The sequence below is a fragment of the Mustelus asterias genome, chromosome 29 (assembly GCF_964213995.1).
Source record: "Mustelus asterias chromosome 29, sMusAst1.hap1.1, whole genome shotgun sequence".
Taxonomy (NCBI): domain Eukaryota; kingdom Metazoa; phylum Chordata; class Chondrichthyes; order Carcharhiniformes; family Triakidae; genus Mustelus; species Mustelus asterias.
The window spans coordinates 12,280,165-12,298,088 of record NC_135829.1 but is presented as its reverse complement, the minus strand read 5'-3'; the positions used below and the strand labels follow the sequence as shown (position 1 = coordinate 12,298,088).

The following is a 17,924-nucleotide window of genomic DNA, read 5'->3' as shown; positions in this document are numbered from 1 at the left end:
GAGTGCAATGGGTACTGAAAATTGGCTGGTTCAGCAATCTGCAGGGAACACCTCTAATGACTCAAAGCAAAATTAAACGAGCAGACTTTCACCTTCTGGAAGCTTCTGTTGAATCATTGTTCATTTTATGTGACTGCATATTCACTGTGGTAGAAAATTCTGAGTGAAGAAGTTTCTCCTCATCTCAGTCCTAAACGGTCTAATCCGTATCCTGACACCGAGACCCCTTTTGTTTTATTCATTTGTGGGACACGGGCGTCACTGGCTGGCCAGCATTTATTGCCCATCACTAGTCGCCCTTGGAGGGCAATTCTGAGTCAACCACATTGCTGTGGCTCTGGAGTCACATGCAGGCCAGACTAGGTAAGGATGGCAGATTTCCTTCCTCAAAGGAACATTAGTGAACCAGACGGGTTTTTCTGACAATCGACAATGGTCATCAGTAGATTCTTAATTCCAATTTTTAAAATTGAATTCAAATTCCACCAGCTGCCGTGACGGGATTCGAACCCGGGTCCCCAGAACATCAGCTGAGTTTATGGATTAATAGTCTAGTGATAATACCACTACGCCATCACTTCCCCCTGTTCTAGACCCCCCACAAGCGGGAGGAAACAACATCGCTGTATCCAGTCTGTCCAGCCCTGTCAGAATTTTATACATTTCAATTAGATCCACTCTCAATGAGGTTTATGTGACCATATATCTCCTTGGAACCATTGAATCAAAGAAAAGGCGCAGCATAGAAGGAGGCCATTCAGCCCACCTGGTTCATGCCGACCCAAAGACATGATGTGGAGATGCCGGTGTTGGACTGGGGTAAACACAGTAAGAAGTCTCACAACACCAAGTTAAAGTCCAACAGGTTTATTTGGTAGCAAAAGCCACTAGCTTTCGGAGTGCTGCTCCTTCGTCAGCGAGCACTCCGAAAGCTAGTGGCTTTTGCTACCAAATAAAACTGTTGGACTTTAACCTGGTGTTGTTAGACTTCTTACTGTGTTGACCCAAAGACACCCAGGTGGCCTTTCCAATCCCATCTTCCTGCACATGGCTCACATTCACTCCGGCTAATCCATCTAACCTGCACACTTTGGGACAATAAGGGCAATTTAGCATGGCCGATCCACCTAACTTGCATACCTTTGGACATTAAGGGGCAATTTAGCATGTCCAAACCACCTAACCTGCATATTTTGAACTAGGGGCAATTTAACATGGCCTATCCACCTAACCTACACATCTTTGGACACTAAGGGGCAATTTAACATGGCCAATCCACCGAACCTACACATCTTTGGACACTAAGGGGCAATTTAGCATGACCAATCCACCTAACCTTCACAGATTTAGACATTAAGGGGCAATTTAGCATGGCCAATCCACCTAACCTACACATCTTTGGACACTAAGGGGCAATTTAGCATGACCAATCCACATAACCTTCACATATTTAGACATTAAGGGGCAATTTAGCATGACCAATCCACCTAACCTTCACATATTTAGACATTAAGGGGCAATTTAGCATGGCCAATCCACCTAACGTTCACATATTTAGACACTAAGGGGCAATTTAGCATGGCCAATCCACCTAACCTGCACATCTTTGGACTGTGGGAGGAAACCGGAGCACCCGGAGGAAACCCACGCAGACAATTTGGAAAGTCCACCTCCGAGGCTGGAATCGAACTCGGGGTCCCTGACGCAGTGAGGCAGCGGTGCTAACCACTGTGCCGCCATGCCATTTCTTGTGGTTCGGTGACATACTTTGTTTTACAATGTTACTGTGAAGCGCCTCTGAACATTTTGTCACATTAAAGGGGGCTATAAAAATGCAAGTTGTTGTTGTTTACAATCGCACTCGTAGGATAATCACTTGGGCGAGACACAAAAGGGACGATACATCAGCGATTACTAAAACATCGAGCGTTACCTGATGTTTTTAATTTAGAAAAGGTTACCCCATTGAAAACTGGCAGCTTCAGTGAGCTCTTTGTCAGCTTTCAACTTATGCACCACAGGTTCTGATAATGCAGTCATTATGTTAATAGGCCAGTAATCCCTCGAACATGAGTTCAATTCCCACCATGACAGTTTGGAAATTGAATTGAGGAAATAAAAAGCTGCAGTGAAGTAGCCAGGTTATCATTCACGACTGGGTTTTAAAGAATGAGACTTTCTATCTTTACTCAGTAGGGAGGCACGGTGGCACAGTGCTTAGCACTGCTTGCTTCACAGCGTCAGGGACCCGTGTTCGATTCCCGGCTAGGGTCACTGAGTTTGCATGTTCTCCCCGTGTCTGTGTGAGTTTCCTCCGGGTGCTCCAGTTTCCTCCCACAGTCCGAAAGACATGCTGGTGAGGTGGATTGGCCATGCTAAATTCTCCCTCAGTGTACCCGAACAGGCGCCGGAGTGTTGCAACTAGGGGATTTTTCACAGTAACTTCATTGCAGTGTTAATGTAAGCCTACTTGTGACTAATAATAAATAAACTTTAAACACCAGGTAATTTCTGACTCCAGCGCGGTTGTCTCTTAGCTATCCTTGTTCCTGTTTGCCTGTACCCTTTGAAGTCACCTAGTGTGGTGAACCATCGTTGGTTCCCACTGGATAGTACTGAGCCAGGGTCTGGCCAGTACTACAAGGATGTACATATGTTACTGTTGGGTTAGGGATGGGTTGTGCTACTTGTTGCTGTTGGGGTTAGGGTGGGGTTGTTACACCTTTGTACTGTAGTGTTGTGGTACATCCCAGTCGGGCTCCCCCTCCTGGGAGAGGTATAAAAGTCCCTGCTCTGGCCGGGACCCCTTCAGTCTGGGATCGTGTATATAATTATTGGCTGCTTCATTACAGTAAATAAAAGCCTTTTATTTCCCGAGCATCTAGCCTCGTGTTTGATAACGCGCATCAATTTTATTTACTGTTGTTAAACTCTCGTCGAAGAAAAAAAAAGAGAGTATGGAGCAGATCCTGAAGCCGGAACGCCTTACACTAGATCCACGTGCGGTGGGCGCCTCTAACACCTTCGACCACTGGCTGAAGTGTTTCGAAGACTACCTGGCAGCCTCCGCAGCGGTCACCACAGATGATGACAGACTCCGGGTCCTCCATGCGAGGGTAAGCGACACTGTCTACCTCGCGATCCATGCGGCCACCGATTATACAAAGGCCCTCGAGCTTCTGAAGAAGCGTTATATCAAACCGCCCAATGAAATACACGCTCGTTACCTCTTAGCCACTCGACGACAGCAGTCTGGCGAAACGATGGAGGAATATGCGAACGAGCTCCTACAGCTAGCCAGAGGCTGTAACTGCAAAGCTGTGTCAGCTGAGCAGAGCATGAACGACCTCGCCCTCGATGCATTTGTGGCGGGAGTCGGATCGTCGTACATTCGACTTAAACTATTGGAGAAAGGTAACCTTGACCTTACCCAGGCAATCAAGCTAGCGGAGATGCTCGAGACGGCCTCCAAAAGCTTAGTATTGTATCTGGAGGACCACGTGGAGACAACGTGGCAGGAGCAGTCGCCAATCCCTCCTCGTCCCTCGGGTTCGAAATGCTGCGTAATGGCGTGCTCACACTCGGGCCAGACAACGGCAGCAGCCCCGGGCGGCCCGCGGTGCTACTTCTGTGGGGCAGCGAAGCATACTCGGCAACGGTGTCCCGCTAAGGCTGTGTTGTGCTCCGCCTGCGGTAAGAAAGGGCACTATTCGAAAGTGTGCCGATCTAAACCTAGGAACGGCAGTGCGGCCTGCGATTCTTCAGAGCTCGGCTCTTCGTCGTCGAAATCATTGAGGGGTTCGTCCACGTGCGAGGCCAGGATGACGCCATTACGGTCGACGGAGTCGGAGGTGTGTGACCACCAGGGGTCGCTGAGTTTGGCGCCATCACCCACGTGCGATTTATGGGAGCGGCCATGTTGGTCGGCACCGACCGTGAACGACCAGCAGGGGTCCTCCTCGTCGATTTCAGCTGCCTGCAGTGGCGCTCATGAACCAACGGTGGCGTCGTTCATCCTGGACCAGGCCAAGCCTCATAGACTTGACAAATCTATGATGAACATCCAGGTAAATGACCACGTGATTTATTGTCTGTTTGACAGCGGGAGCACTGAGAGCTTTATCCACCCAGACACTGTGAAGCGGTGTGGACTCCGGATTCAACCTGCCAAACAGACAATCTCTATGGCATCGAGGTCCCGGTCTGTCACCGTGCTAGGGAGTTGCGTGGTAACTTTGAAGGTGCAAGGCACAGTTTACGAGCGTTTCAAGCTCCTAGTGTTGCCGTACCTTTGCGCGCCAATACTTCTCGGACTAAACTTCATGGTCCACTTGAGGAGTGTAACCATACAGTACGGAGGGCCACTCCCTTCACTGGCAGTGGGAAAACAGCAGCAGCCTCCAAATTGCCCAACGCCTCTCGACGCTGAAGATCACCACACCCTCCCTGTTCCAGAATCTTGTGCCAGGCTGCAAGCCCATCGCGACTAAAAGTAGGCATTACAGCGCTGTGGATCGGATCTTCATTAGATCTGAGGTTCAGCGGCTCCTCAAAGAGAGGATCATACAACCTAGCGCTAGTCCGTGGAGAGCGCAGGTCGTGGTGGTCAAGAGCGGGAACAAACCCCGGATGGTCATTGACTATAGTCAGACCATTAATCAATATACGCAGCTGGATGCGTATCCTCTCCCGCGCATATCTGATATGGTCAATCAGATTGCGCAGTACCGGGTGTTCTCCACCATAGACCTCAAGTCTGCCTACCACCAACTCCCCATTCGCCCAGAGGACCGACAATACACGGCTTTTGAGGCGGATGGTCGCTTGTATCACTTTCTCAGGGTTCCCTTTGGTGTCACCAATGGGGTCTCGGTCTTCCAGCGTGCTATGGACCGAATGGTGGACCAGAACGGGCTGCGGGCTACCTTCTCATACCTGGATAATGTCACCATCTGCGGCCATGACCAGCAGGACCACGACACGAATCTCCTGAATTTCCTACGCACTGCATCTCGCCTGAACTTGACCTACAACAGGGAGAAGTGTGTGTTTCGTACGCGCCGTTTAGCCATCCTAGGGTACGTGGTGGAAAACGGGGTCATTGGCCCTGATCCAGACCGTATGCGCCTCCTTTCTGAACTTCCCTTGCCCGCTAGTGCAAAAGCACTGAGAAGATGCTTAGGCTTCTTCTCTTATTATGCGCAGTGGCTTCCCAATTAGGCGGACAAAGCCCGTCCGCTCATTAAGACCACGACTTTTCCCCTAACGCCAGAGGCCCGATTGGCCTTCGATAAATTAAAAGCCGACATCGCGAAAGCTACGATGCACGCTGTTGACGAGTCCATCCCCTTTCAGGTGGAGAGCGATGCATCTGATTTCGCCCTGGCCGCCACACTTAACCAGGCGGGCAGGCCCGTCGCATTTTTTCCCGCACCCTCCAAGGCCCCGAAATCCGGCATTCAGCGGTGGAAAAGGAGGCCCAGGCCATCATGGAGGCCGTCAGGCACTGGCGCCATTACTTGGCGGGAAAACGGTTCACCCTGATCACGGACCAACGGTCCGTGGCGTTCATGTTTAACAACACGCAGAGGGGCAAGATCAAGAATGACAAGATCTTGCGGTGGAGAATTGAACTCTCCACCTATAACTACGACATCATGTACCGTCCAGGGAAACTCAATGAGCCCTTGGATGCCCTCTCGCGTGGAACATGAGCCAGTATACAGGAGGACCGTTTGCAGGCTCTCCATAATGACCTATGCCATCCTGGGGTCACTCGGCTCTACCACTTTATAAAAGCCCGCAACCTGCCTTACTCGGTGGAGGACGTCAGGTCAGTAACAAGAAGCTGTCGGGTTTGCGCGGAATGCAAACCGCACTTTTACCAACCTGACCGGGCACATTTAGTCAAGGCCACTCGTCCCTTCGAGAGACTGAGTGTCGATTTTAAGGGCCCCCTTCCCTCAACAGATCGGAATGTGTACTTCCTCAATATCATTGACGAGTACTCTAGGTTCCCTTTTGTTGTTCCCTGCTCTGATACATCCGCTGCCACGGTTATCAAGGCATTCCGTGATCTCTTTACCCTGTTCGGGTACCCCGGCTACATCCATAGCGACAGGCGCTCGTCGTTCATGAGCGATGACTTGAGGCAATTCCTGCTCTCATACGGGATTGCCTCTAGTAGGACCACGAGCTACAACCCTAGGGGTAACGGACAGGTGGAACGTGAGAATACTACAGTCTGGAAGGCTGTCTTACTGGCGTTGAAGTCAAAAAGTCTTTCAGTCTCCCGTTGGCAAGAGGTGCTCCCTGATGCGCTCCATTCTATTCGCTCCCGCCTGTGTACGGCAACCAATGCTACTCCCCATGAGAGGATATTTTCATTCCCTCGGAAGTCTTCCTTGGGGACCTCATTACCGTCTTGGTTGACGTACTCAGGACCCGTCCTCCTGCGGCGACATGTAAGGGCCCGCAAGTCCGACCCGTTGGTCGAACAGGTCCATCTCCTCCACGCCAACCCTCAGTATGCCTATGTGGCATACCCTGACGGGCGAGAGGACACGGTCTCGATCCGAGACCTGGCACCAGCAGGGGACGTAGTAACCCCTGTCGCTCCCATACCCCCTGTTACAAACCCCTTAACTCTTGTTTCTCCCCCGGACACGGCGCGGGCAGCATCGGGACCATTGCTTAACCCTTTTACTCCCGTGTACAGCTTGCCTGAGTCCAGAAGATGGTCGCCACTGCAGGGCGCGTCAGGACCCCATGGACTACCGTCACCTCAGGGTCAACCGGCCTGTGAGTCCGTGGAAGAACAGCTGGACGCCGCCTTGGGGAGAACGCCACCGCAAGTGCCTACTCCGGTGTCACCGCCGGTATTGAGGAGGTCACAACGACGGTGCGGTCCCCCTGACCGTCTGAACTTATAGACTGATGACACTTTATTCTGTTTTGTACCCCGCCGGCCTTTGTTCTCAAAGGAGGGGTGAATGTGGTGAACCATCGTTGGTTCCCACTGGATAGTACTGAGCCAGCGTGGGTTTCCTCTGGGTGTTCCGGTTTCCTCCCACAGTCCAGTGAGCCAGGGTCTGGCCAGTACTACAAGGATGTACATATGTTACTGTTGGGTTGTGCTACTTGTTGCTGTTGGGGTTAGGGTGGGGTTGTTACACCTTTGTACTGTAGTGTTGTGGTACTTCCCAGTCGGGCTCCGCCTCCTGGGAGAGGTATAAAAGTCCCTGCTCTGGCTGGGACCCCTTCAGTCTGGGATCGTGTATATAATTATTGGCTGCTTCATTACAGTAAATAAAAGCCTTTTATTTCCCGAGCATCTAGCCTCGTGTTTGATAACGCGCATCACCTAGCTATCCATTAAATTGTATCGAACAGTCGTCCTAATCAAGGAGGAGGCCAACCACAAACGTCTCATGGTATCTGGGTGAGGATGACGGGGCGAGACAGTGGTTAGCACTGCTGCCTCTCAGTGCCAGGGATCGGGTTCCATACCGGCCTCGGGTCGTTGTCTGTGTGGAGTTTGTACCCACTCCCTGTGTCTGCGTGGGTTTCCTCTGGGTGTTCCGGTTTCCTCCCACAGCCCAAAGATGTGTGGGTTAGGTGGATTGGCCATGCTAAATTGCCCCTTAGTGTCCCAAGATGTGGAAGTGAGGTGGATTGGCCAAGCTAAATTGCCCCTTAGTTCCCAAAGATGTGCGGGTTAGGTGGATTGGCCCTGCTAAATTGCCCCTTAGTGTCCAAAGATGTGTAGGTTAGGTGGATTGGTCATGCTAAATTGCCCCTTAGTGTCCAAAGATGTGTAGGTTAAGTGGATTGGCCATGCTAAATCGCCCCTTCGTGTCCAAAGATGTGCAGGTTAGGTGGATTGGCCATGCTAAATTGCCCCTTAGTGTCCAAAGATGTGCGGGTTAGGTGGATTGGCCATTCTAAATCGCCCCTTAGTGTCCAAAGATGTGCAGGTTAGGTGGATTGGCCATGCTAAATCGCCCCTTAGTGTCCAAAGATGTGTAGGTTAGGTGGATTGGCCATGCTAAATCGCCCCTTCGTGTCCAAAGATGAGTAGGTTAGGTGAATTGGCCATGCTAAATTGCCACTTAGCGTCCAAAGATGAGTAGGTTAGGTGTCCAAAGATGAGTAGGTTAGGTGAATTGGCCATGCTAAATGTGCGAGTTTACAGGGATAGGGTGGGATGTGAGCCTGGGTAAGGTGCTCTTTCAGAGAGTAGGTGCAGATCCGATGGGCCGAATGGCCTGACTCTGTAGTGTAGGGATTCTATGGTTCTATTCTACATGCTAACTTGCTAGTAATCTTGAGAATGAATTTAATAAATCCTAAATCAGCTGTTAACAGAGAGAGAGAATCTATCTCCTCTTGACATTCCCATTGCTGAAGCCCCCACTGTCAACATCCTGAGGTTACCATTGGCGACAAATTTCATTAACACTGGCCTTGTGACTACAAGAGCAGGTCAAAGGCCTGGGATTCTGTCAAATCACTCATGACCTCTCCAAAGCCTGTCCACCATCTGCAAGACACAAGTCAGGAGTGTGATGGAATCCTCCCCACTTGCCTGGATGGGTGCAGCTCCAGCAACACTCAAAAAGCTCGACACCATCCAGGACAAAGCAGCCCACATGAATGGCTGCTCCAAAGAACTCACGTGGAGGCAAGCCACAGGGGTTTATTTACAAACTGTTCTTCTCACACTCCAGCCCTCAACTGCCTGTCGGGGGCTGATTCCTGGACAGGTCACCCCTTTCCCTGGGTCACCTGATCCATCCTCTTAAAGGGTCCATGCCCCGCGTACATAGCACAGTTCAATAGGCATCTGGGGTGTCGATTTAACGTCCGTTCATCTCTGACCTTCAGGTGCTAGGTCCATCCTGGGGGCAGGCTTTCACCACTGGGTACCAGGAGAGGAAACGTGCAGCTAACCGTCTCCAGTGAGGTCCAGCGTCTGTAATAGATGGTTAAATGGAAAGATCAGCTCTTGAGTGTTTTAACTTGGATGCAATGATGGCAGTTACCAGAACTTTCCGGCAACAAATTCGATTTCCCGGAATCGTTCCACAAGATTTTACTTTGCTTCGGACGAAGCAAGACACCGCAGGAAGTGTCTGTTTGATACTTTAGGATCAAGTCTCCAATAAAAGCAAGAGGTCAGACCATTGCTTTGTGTCAAGTAACCAGACTGAATCATGGCACTTGGGAGAAAACTTTCCAATTGTATTGACAGCACCGTGTGCATTAATTGGTGTCTGAGTTTTGGAAATCCTTTGCCCATTATTTTTCTGTCAAATAAACAGATTCCTCTGGTTGATGCTGGCCTTCATGCTCCACTTTAGCCTCCCGCCACCCCCCCCCCCCCCCCCCCCCCCCCACACCCAGCCTCCTTCTTACTGGCTACCCAACCCTATCACCATAATCTTCCATTCCTGTCTCTCTCACTTTTTAAAAGTAAGCGGTCGTTCATTTGAGACGGAGATAATTTATTGGGGTGGCACAGTAGTTCGCGCCACTGCCTCACAGCGACAGGGAACCGGGTTCAATTCCGGCCTTGTCGGTGTAGAGTTTGCACGTTGTCCCTGTGTCTGCGTGGGTTTCCTCCGGGCCCTCCCACAGTCCCAAAGATGTGCAGTAAGGTGGACTGGCCATGCTGAATTGCCCCTTCGTGTCCAAAGATGTGTAGGTTAGGTGCATTGGCCATGCTAACAAAAATGCGTAAGTAGGGTAATTAGGCATGATAAATGCCATGATGGGGTGGCACGGTGGCACAGTGGTTAGCACTGCTGTCTCACAGGGACCTGGGTTCGATTCTGGCCTTGGGTCACTCTCTGTGTGGAGTCTGCACGTTCTCCCCGTATCAGCGTGGGTTTCCTCCGGGTGCTCCGGTTTCCTCCCACAGTCCAAAGATGTGCAGGTTAGGTTGATTGGCTACACATCTTTGGACACTAGGGGACAATTTAGCATGGCCAATTGACCTTGGTATCAGGGGATTAGTGGGGTAAAATATGTGGGGTTGCAGGGATAGGGCCTGTGTGGGGTCGGTGCAGATGATGGGCTGAATGGCCTCCTTCTGCACTGCAGGGATTCTATGATTCCATGAAAAGTTCAGGATAAGGGGATAGGGCAGAGGGGAAGGCTGGGTGGGATGACCTTTTGGAGAATCAGTGCAGACTCGATGGACAAATTGCCTCTTTCTTCACTGTAGGGATTCTATGGATCGATACTGTTCGTCAACAACTCCATTATTGTAGTATCTTTTGACTACCTGGATGGTAGAAGGTGAACAAATTGGTCCTTAGGTCTTCAGGGTTAAGGATTAAGAGTTCAGGAGGAACAACGTTGGCCTTCGCTGAAAAGAATTAGAAAGACCACTCGGCCCATTCACGCAAAGGAAAAGGCAATGAGGACAAAAAGAAAAGTTGAAAAACAAACTGAGAAATAAAAGTGTGCTTTCCTGTCTGGAGGTTTGCTTGCTGGCTTCATATAATGGAATATAAGGTATCCTGGCTAGAGTTAGCTTTTCTGTCTGATTTTCTATCCATTCGGAAAAGAGCAAGTCAAGGGGTGACCTGTTGGGGTCTTTAAGATTCTGAAAGGATTTGGTGAAGTAATCATCAAGACGTTGCGTGGGATCTTCTAGTTGAGCCCGCCCCAACACTGGATATTCCTGCCCAGAATTTAAATGGTCCATCAAATTTTCCGTCTCACCTGTGACGATCCCTGTGGCGGGCGTGTGGTTATTGTCCCTTTAAGGACGGCACAGCAGAATAGGGAAGGCAATGGTCTAGTGGTATTATCACTAGACTATCAATCCAGAAATTCAGCTAATGTTCTGGGGACCCGGGTTCGAATCCCGTCACGGCAGATGGTGGAATTTGAATTCATTAAAAAATATCTGGAATTAAAAATGACCATGAAACCATTGTTGATTGTTGGAAAAACCCATCTGGCTCACTAATGTCCCTTAGGGGTGTCTTGGCAAATACATGAATAGGATGGGAATAGAGGAATACAGTCCCCAGAAGGGTAGGGGGTTTCAGTGCAGGCTTGGAGGGCCGATGGGCCTGTTCCTGTGCTGTAATTTTCTTTGTTCTTTGTTCTTTATCCTAACCTGGTCTGGTCTACATGTGACTCCAGAGCCACAGCAATGTGGTTGACTCTCAACTACTCTCTGAAATGGCCTAGCAAGCCACTCAGTTCAAGGGCAACTAGGGATGGGCAATAAATGTTGGCCAGCCAGCGGCGACGTCCATGTCCCACAAATGAATAAGAAAGAAATCCAGGCTTGAGGGGACGATTGAGACTGAGGGAGGGTAATCACCTCAGAGGCTGGAGTCCTCTCTTGGGCAGAAGAAAGTACGAAGACGTGTAGGGACTGGGGCAGCCGAGGGGATGCCGGCCTCTGTACAGTTTTTCCTTACTGATAAATACCCTTTGGGTTCCTGCCCAAAGTCTGTGAGTAGGCGTCATTACAGAGTGAGACTGGAAAATGTACCCTGGTGTATGGGGGAGATTAAAAAGTAGAGGTCGTAAGTATGTAGATCATCAGAAATAAATCTAAAAAGGCATGCAGGAGAGACGAGATAGTGGAACTCGCAGTCAGAAGGATAGGTAGGGGTGAATACCATTGATATATTTCTGTACGAACATCCAATTTAGAGCAGGTGTCAGCATTGAGAGTTGATGCTAACGTATCAAACAGGCACTTCCTGTGCCGTCTTGCTTCATCCAAAGCGAAATGGAATCTTGCGGAACGGTCCCAGGAAATCAATTCTGCTGCTGGACAGGTGGGAAGGAAACTGGAGCACCCGGAGGAAACCCACGCAGACACGGGGAGAACGTGCAAACCCCACACGGACAAGCCACCCAAGACGGGAATCGAACCCGGGTCCCTGACGCTGTGAGGCAGCAGCGCTAACCACTGCGCCACCTTGCCAATCCCCAATTCATCTCTGACAAGCCTCGACATGGTGTGAGGGAAAACTCCGTGACGGTGAACTTTGGGAAGCACGGACCCAAGGTTGCTTGTTCCTTTCAAACATGCTGCACTGACCGCAAGTCTGGTCTCAAACTGTATCCCAAAATGTTATTTTCTGAAAGGAATCTCTCTAATTAAATTGGAATGAATCATTACCAACTGCTTTCACCATCAACTTGGGGGATCTGTTTCATGCATCAACCTCTCGCTCACTGAAATAGTTTCTGAAGATTAGGTTTGAATTAACTCCTCGTCAAGCGTAGGCCACGGCCTTTGCTTCGACTCTTGCAGACAAAATGAGATAGCTTGTCACGGTCTAAATTGCCGAGTCTCTTTAGAATCCGAAAAGTAGCAATCACATCACTTCTTAATCTACTCTTTTTATAGTGAGAGCGTACCCAATTTATATTTTCACTTCCCCAAATCCAATCTATCCATTCCCTCGATCATACTGGTTGCTATTTTCTGTGGTATTGTTTTCCAACTCGGAATAAACCCATACTTGCTGTTATGGTTCAGGTTAGAAACTCCGTTTTATGAAGCTCGCCTGAACCATAAGTTTTTTTACGTTGAATTTGGCTAGGATAAGCATGATACGTTCCAGTTCAGGTGCAATTCAAAAGACCCACTGGGGAGCTTTGATTAGCATCCCTTGAACTGAGCGGCTTACCAGGCCATTTTAAGAGTCAACCACATTGCTGTGGGTCTGGAGTCACTGTCTATGAGGAGTCTGCACATTCTCCCCATGTCTGTATGGGTTTCCTCTGAGTGCTCCGGTTTCCTCCCACAGTCCGAAAGGTGTTCTGGTTGGGCGCATTGCCTATGCTAAATTTTCCCTCAGTGTACCTGTCATAAGTCTTCGGAGGCAGAAATCCCTTCACCAAAATTCCTTTTATTTACAATTCCGTCAGCAGTACACAGAGTGCCATCAGTCAGCAGTCTACCTTCGGGAATGCCAGAGGAACTGACACTCCCGGTTAAATACGAGGAAAAGACTCCCTGATTGGCCCATCAACTGGCTCCTTAATCAGGGAGTTCATATTCCAATAGGCCAACCTCAATGGCCTGATTGAAGTCATTACAGTACCCAAACAGGCACCGGAGTGTGGCGACAAGGGGATTTTCACAATAACTTCATTACAGTGTTAACGTAAGCCTACTTGTGACACCGACAAATAGACTTAAAATTTTAAACTTTAACAATTGTTGGCACAGTTGTTAGCGTGGTGAGGAAATGGCCAGCAAAAGTACTTTCTGTACATGGAGAATATTGAGTCCCACATTAATCCCTTGATGCGAATCATTTTCTTTCTTCGACAATAACATGTCTTACTACACATCAAAAAGCGTGTTCTGCAAAAGTGCTTTAGTTGCTGGACATATTGTAGCGAGGCCACTGAGGAGAGACTGCATGCAATAATAACTCGTTACGTCCGTCGAATTGGTTTCCCAGGGGTGAAAAATCTAAAAGCACACAGATTATCCGAAGACTTGCAATTACCCCGAGCAGCGTGTTATCTGTGGGAGAACTGTCTTCTGTTTTTGCTTTCATCTTTATAGACCCCTAATGGAGCTTTTCTTTTTGCTAAAACAAAATTAATGTGACAAAACGGTTGCTAATTTGCAGTCTGCAGCACCTTAGTGTTTGGGGGCGATGGTGGTGTGGTGGTAATATTGCTCGCTGCGCAACCCAACATCCTAAGCTGATGCTTTGGGGACATGGCTTCGAATCCCACCATGGCAGCTGGAGGGAATTTAAATTCAATTAATAAATCTGGAACATAAAACGAGTCTCAGTAATGGTGATTACGAGGCTGTATTTGGTTGTTCTAAAAAATACATCTGGTTCACTAATGTCCTTTAGGGAAGGAAATCTGCTGTCTTTACCAGAGAGCCAAGTTCCGCACGCATGAGGACAGCCTCGACCAGGATCTTGGGTTCATGTCACATTACATGCAACCCCCACCGTACTGCCTGAGTTTGCAAAATCCTACTAACTGTCCCAGCTTCAGACAATTCACACCCTTTAACCTGTGATTATCCCTCTCTCCACTCACACTGTTTGTACCTGTAAAGGCTTGATTACCTGTAAAGACTCGCATTCCAACCATTCTTCACATTCCAAGCTGTAATTATCTTGCGATTGTGTCTTTGCCTATATATGCCGTGTTTGTGAACCTACCTCACCACTCACCTGGTGAAGGAGCAGTGACCCAGCAACATAACTGGGACAAATTCCTCAGGGTTCAGAGCTTTGGACACTCAAGTGCTTCTGCAATGCAGATAGAAAGCAAGATGGACGTCAGAGTTCTTGGACATCTGGGTCAGGTCGGCTAGAAGGGCGGCACGGTGGCACAGTGGTTAGCACTGCTTTCACAGCACCAGGGGCCCGAGTTCAATTCCGGTCTTGGGTGACTGTCCGTGTGGTGTTTGCACATTCTCCCCGTGTCTGCGTGGATTTCCTCCGGGTGCTCCGGTTTCCGCCACAGTCCAAAGACGTGCAGGTTAGATGGATTGGCCATGCTAAATTGCCCCTTAGTTTCTCAGGATATGCAGGTTAGGTGGATTGGTCATGCTAAATTGCCCCTAGCTTCCCAAAATGGGCAAGTTAGGTGGATTGTCTATGCTAAATTTCCCCTTAATGTCCAAAGATGTGCAGGTTAGGTGGATTGGCCATGCTAAATTGCCCCTTCATGTCCCAAGATGTGCAAGTTAGGTGGATTGGCCATGGTTAAATTGCCCCCTACTGTCCCAAGATGTGAAAGTTAGATGGATTGGCCATGCTAAATTGCCCCTTAATGTCCAAAGATGTGCAGGTTAGGTGTATTAAACATGCTAAATTGCCCCTTAGTGTCCAAAGATGTGTAGGTTAAGAGGATTACTGAAGTAAATACTTGGCGGTATGTGGTGAGCCTGGGTAATTTTGGGCTGAATAGCCTCCTTCTGCACTGAAGGGATTCTGTGTAATCATGGAGGCTGCTGTGGTTCCACCGGTGCAGATCATACAATAACTTCACTGGGCCGTTTCAACATAGTCCCATTGTAACCCCACTCCGGTGATAGCAAGCTGGCTACGACCTGGGTTTCTGGCCTGCAGTCACTGATCCTGCTAAGATTTCTATGGTCCGGCCATTCTGAGTGCAGTAATCATCTTTGATATGGTGTATAAGCCATCAGAGGTTTGGCTTGCTCCAGCAACTGATCAATGTTCAATAACTTACCTTTTCTCTCCTCCCCCCTCACCCTCTGCAGTACAAGCAAGTGGAACAGTACATGTCCTTCCATAAATTGCCAGCTGACATGCGCCAACGAATCCACGATTATTACGAGCACCGATTTCAGGGCAAGATGTTTGACGAGGAGAGTATACTTGGCGAGCTGAGTGACCCTCTCCGTGAGGTGAGGAACAATTAAACAGATTCATTCTTCTGGCTTCGGCCGTAAGGTATTTTCACCAACTTGACCCCTTAAGCTTTTCGGACAATTGGGATTATTGCTTCGTGATTCATGCCTTTTATAACCATTCGGTGATTTGGTTTACACTACTGATTGACCACCATTGCACTTCTTGGGGCGGCACGGTGGCACAGTGGTTAGCACTGCTGCCTCACAGCACCAGGGACCCGGATTCGATTCCCAGCTTGGGTCACTGTCTGTGTGGAGTTTGCACATTCTCCCCGTGTCTGCGTGGGTTTCCTCCGGGTGCTCCGGTTTCCTCCCAAAGTCCAAAGATGTGCAAGTTAGGTGGATTGGCCGAGCTAAACTGACCCTTGGTGTCCAAAGAGGTGTGGATTCCTCCGGGTGCTCCGGTTTCCTCCCACAGTCCAAAAGACGTGCTGGTTAGGTGCATTGGCCATGCCAAATTCTCCCTCAGCGTACCCGAACAGGTGCCAGAGTGTGGCGACTAGTGGATTTTCACAATAATTTCACTGCAGTGTCAATGTAAGATAACTTGTGACTAATAAATATAACTTTAACTTCTCACTGCCATTTTCGAGGCTGTAGTGTGGATTGATATTGTTAAGGACCAGATCAGAAACTCCAACGTATGTTATGCAGTTGGTCTACTTTTACCTTTGATTTTGACATTAAGGTGAGCATAATGTGTTTCATTCCAGGTGTGATTTCAGTGACCCACCAGGGAACTTTTATCAAAGCAAACTTTATTTAAGAACACAGTGAGAATATAACAAAAATAATTCACATAACTTTTACCAATTAAAATACTTAAACACGACAAGATTTAATTCATAACTGCTAGCTATCTCTGTTGTTCCAATTTAGCAATATCCCCATATTGACATAAGGTGGGATTTTACGGTCTCGCTTGGGCGAGACCGGAAATTCCTGCCCAGGGTCAATGGAGATTTCCGTTTCGGACCCTCACCTGCTTTGATTCTGGGCGGGCGAGATGGTAGAGTTCCAGACATAATTCCCTTCTTTAGAACCAGCGTGTGCAGAAACCAAATATGCTTACGTAGTTATTAGATTTCTAGCCTTTTGACACGGTGGCACAGTGGTTAGCACTGCTGCCTCACAGCACCTGGGACCCGGGTTCAATTCCGGCCTTGGGTGACTCTACGCTTCCAGAGGCTTAACATGGGCTCATGAATGATATCAATGGTGAAGGCAGTGACTCCTTTGGGTGCTTATGCCATTGAACACCATTAATAAGGGGGGTATCTCAATGAAACTGACAGAATACTGAATGGCCTGGATAGAGTAGACATGGGGAAGATGTTTCCATTAATGGGAGAGACTAGGATCTGAGAACACAGCCTCAGAATAAAGGGACGACCCTTTAGAACCGAGATGAGGAGGAATTTCTTCAGCCAGAGGGTGATGAACCTGTGGAATTCATTGCCACAAGGCTAGGGAGGCCGGGTCATTGAGTGTTTTTAAGACAGAGACAGATAGGTTCTTCGTTGATAAGGAGATCAGAGGTAACGGGGAAAATGGTGGGAGAATGAGGTTGATAAACTTTTTTTTATTCATTCATGGGACATGGGTGTCGCTGGCTGGGCCAGCATTTATTGCCCATCCCTAGTTGCCCTTGGAGGGCAGTTGGGAGTCAACCACATTGCTGTGTGACTCTGGAGTCGCATGTAGGCCAGACCAGATAAGGATGGCAGATTTCCTTCCGTGAAGGACATTAGTGAACCAGATGTGTTTTTCTGACAATCGACAATGGTTTCATGGTCATCAGTAGATTCTTAATTCCCAGATATTTTTTGCTGAATTCAAATTCCACCATCTGCCGTGGCGGGATTCGAACCCAGGTCCCCCAGAAGTGTTTCTGGATTAATAGTCCAGTGATAATATTACGAGACAATCGCCTCCCCAGCCATGATTGAATGGCGGAGCAGATTCGATGGGCTGAATGGCCTACTTCTGCTCCTATATCTTTTAGTCTTATGGACACGCCTGCCTCAGACTGTATTTTGCAACTCAGTCCCTGCATCTTCTGATCCGAACGCAATCTGATTTGACATTGACCAGCGTAGAATACCATTAGTCCACGTGCAGGAGGGCTCCTCGGTGGAAATACCTGTGAAAGCAACCTTAAGTCAGAAATGAAAAAAAAAGAGACCCAAATAAACAGAATATCCCTCCTCCTGAAAGTGTAGCTCCCTATCAGCAGAACACTGAGGGCATTACATCAAAATGATTCACTTTAACTGCCCTCCAACCCTCACAGAGAGAAGAAACCTTCGGCGAGCTTGAAGAGGGGGGTTGACATTTGAAATAACTTCATGCCACTTTCGACATCAGACTCCTATGAAAGAAAAAGATTAACCTCCCCCCTTTTCAGGCCGCCATTTGTCACCTCCCTTTTTTGTTGCACTCCTGCTGTTGGTGGCGTCCCTGGAAGAGTTAGCCGGAGGACATGTCTGACTTACAGCAGCCGCCAAAGTAATACCAG

General features: G+C 48.8%; 1 protein-coding gene across 1 annotated transcript in view; it reads left to right on the top strand.

Moving 5' to 3' along the window:
- Positions 1-17,924, top strand: part of LOC144480410 (potassium/sodium hyperpolarization-activated cyclic nucleotide-gated channel 4-like) — a 385,148-nt gene that overhangs the window by 311,382 nt on the left and 55,842 nt on the right. Inside the window, exon 5 of the mRNA XM_078199817.1 lies at positions 15,254-15,400. Coding sequence (XP_078055943.1) covers positions 15,254-15,400 — 147 coding nt within the window. The remainder of the gene's footprint in view (positions 1-15,253; positions 15,401-17,924) is intronic.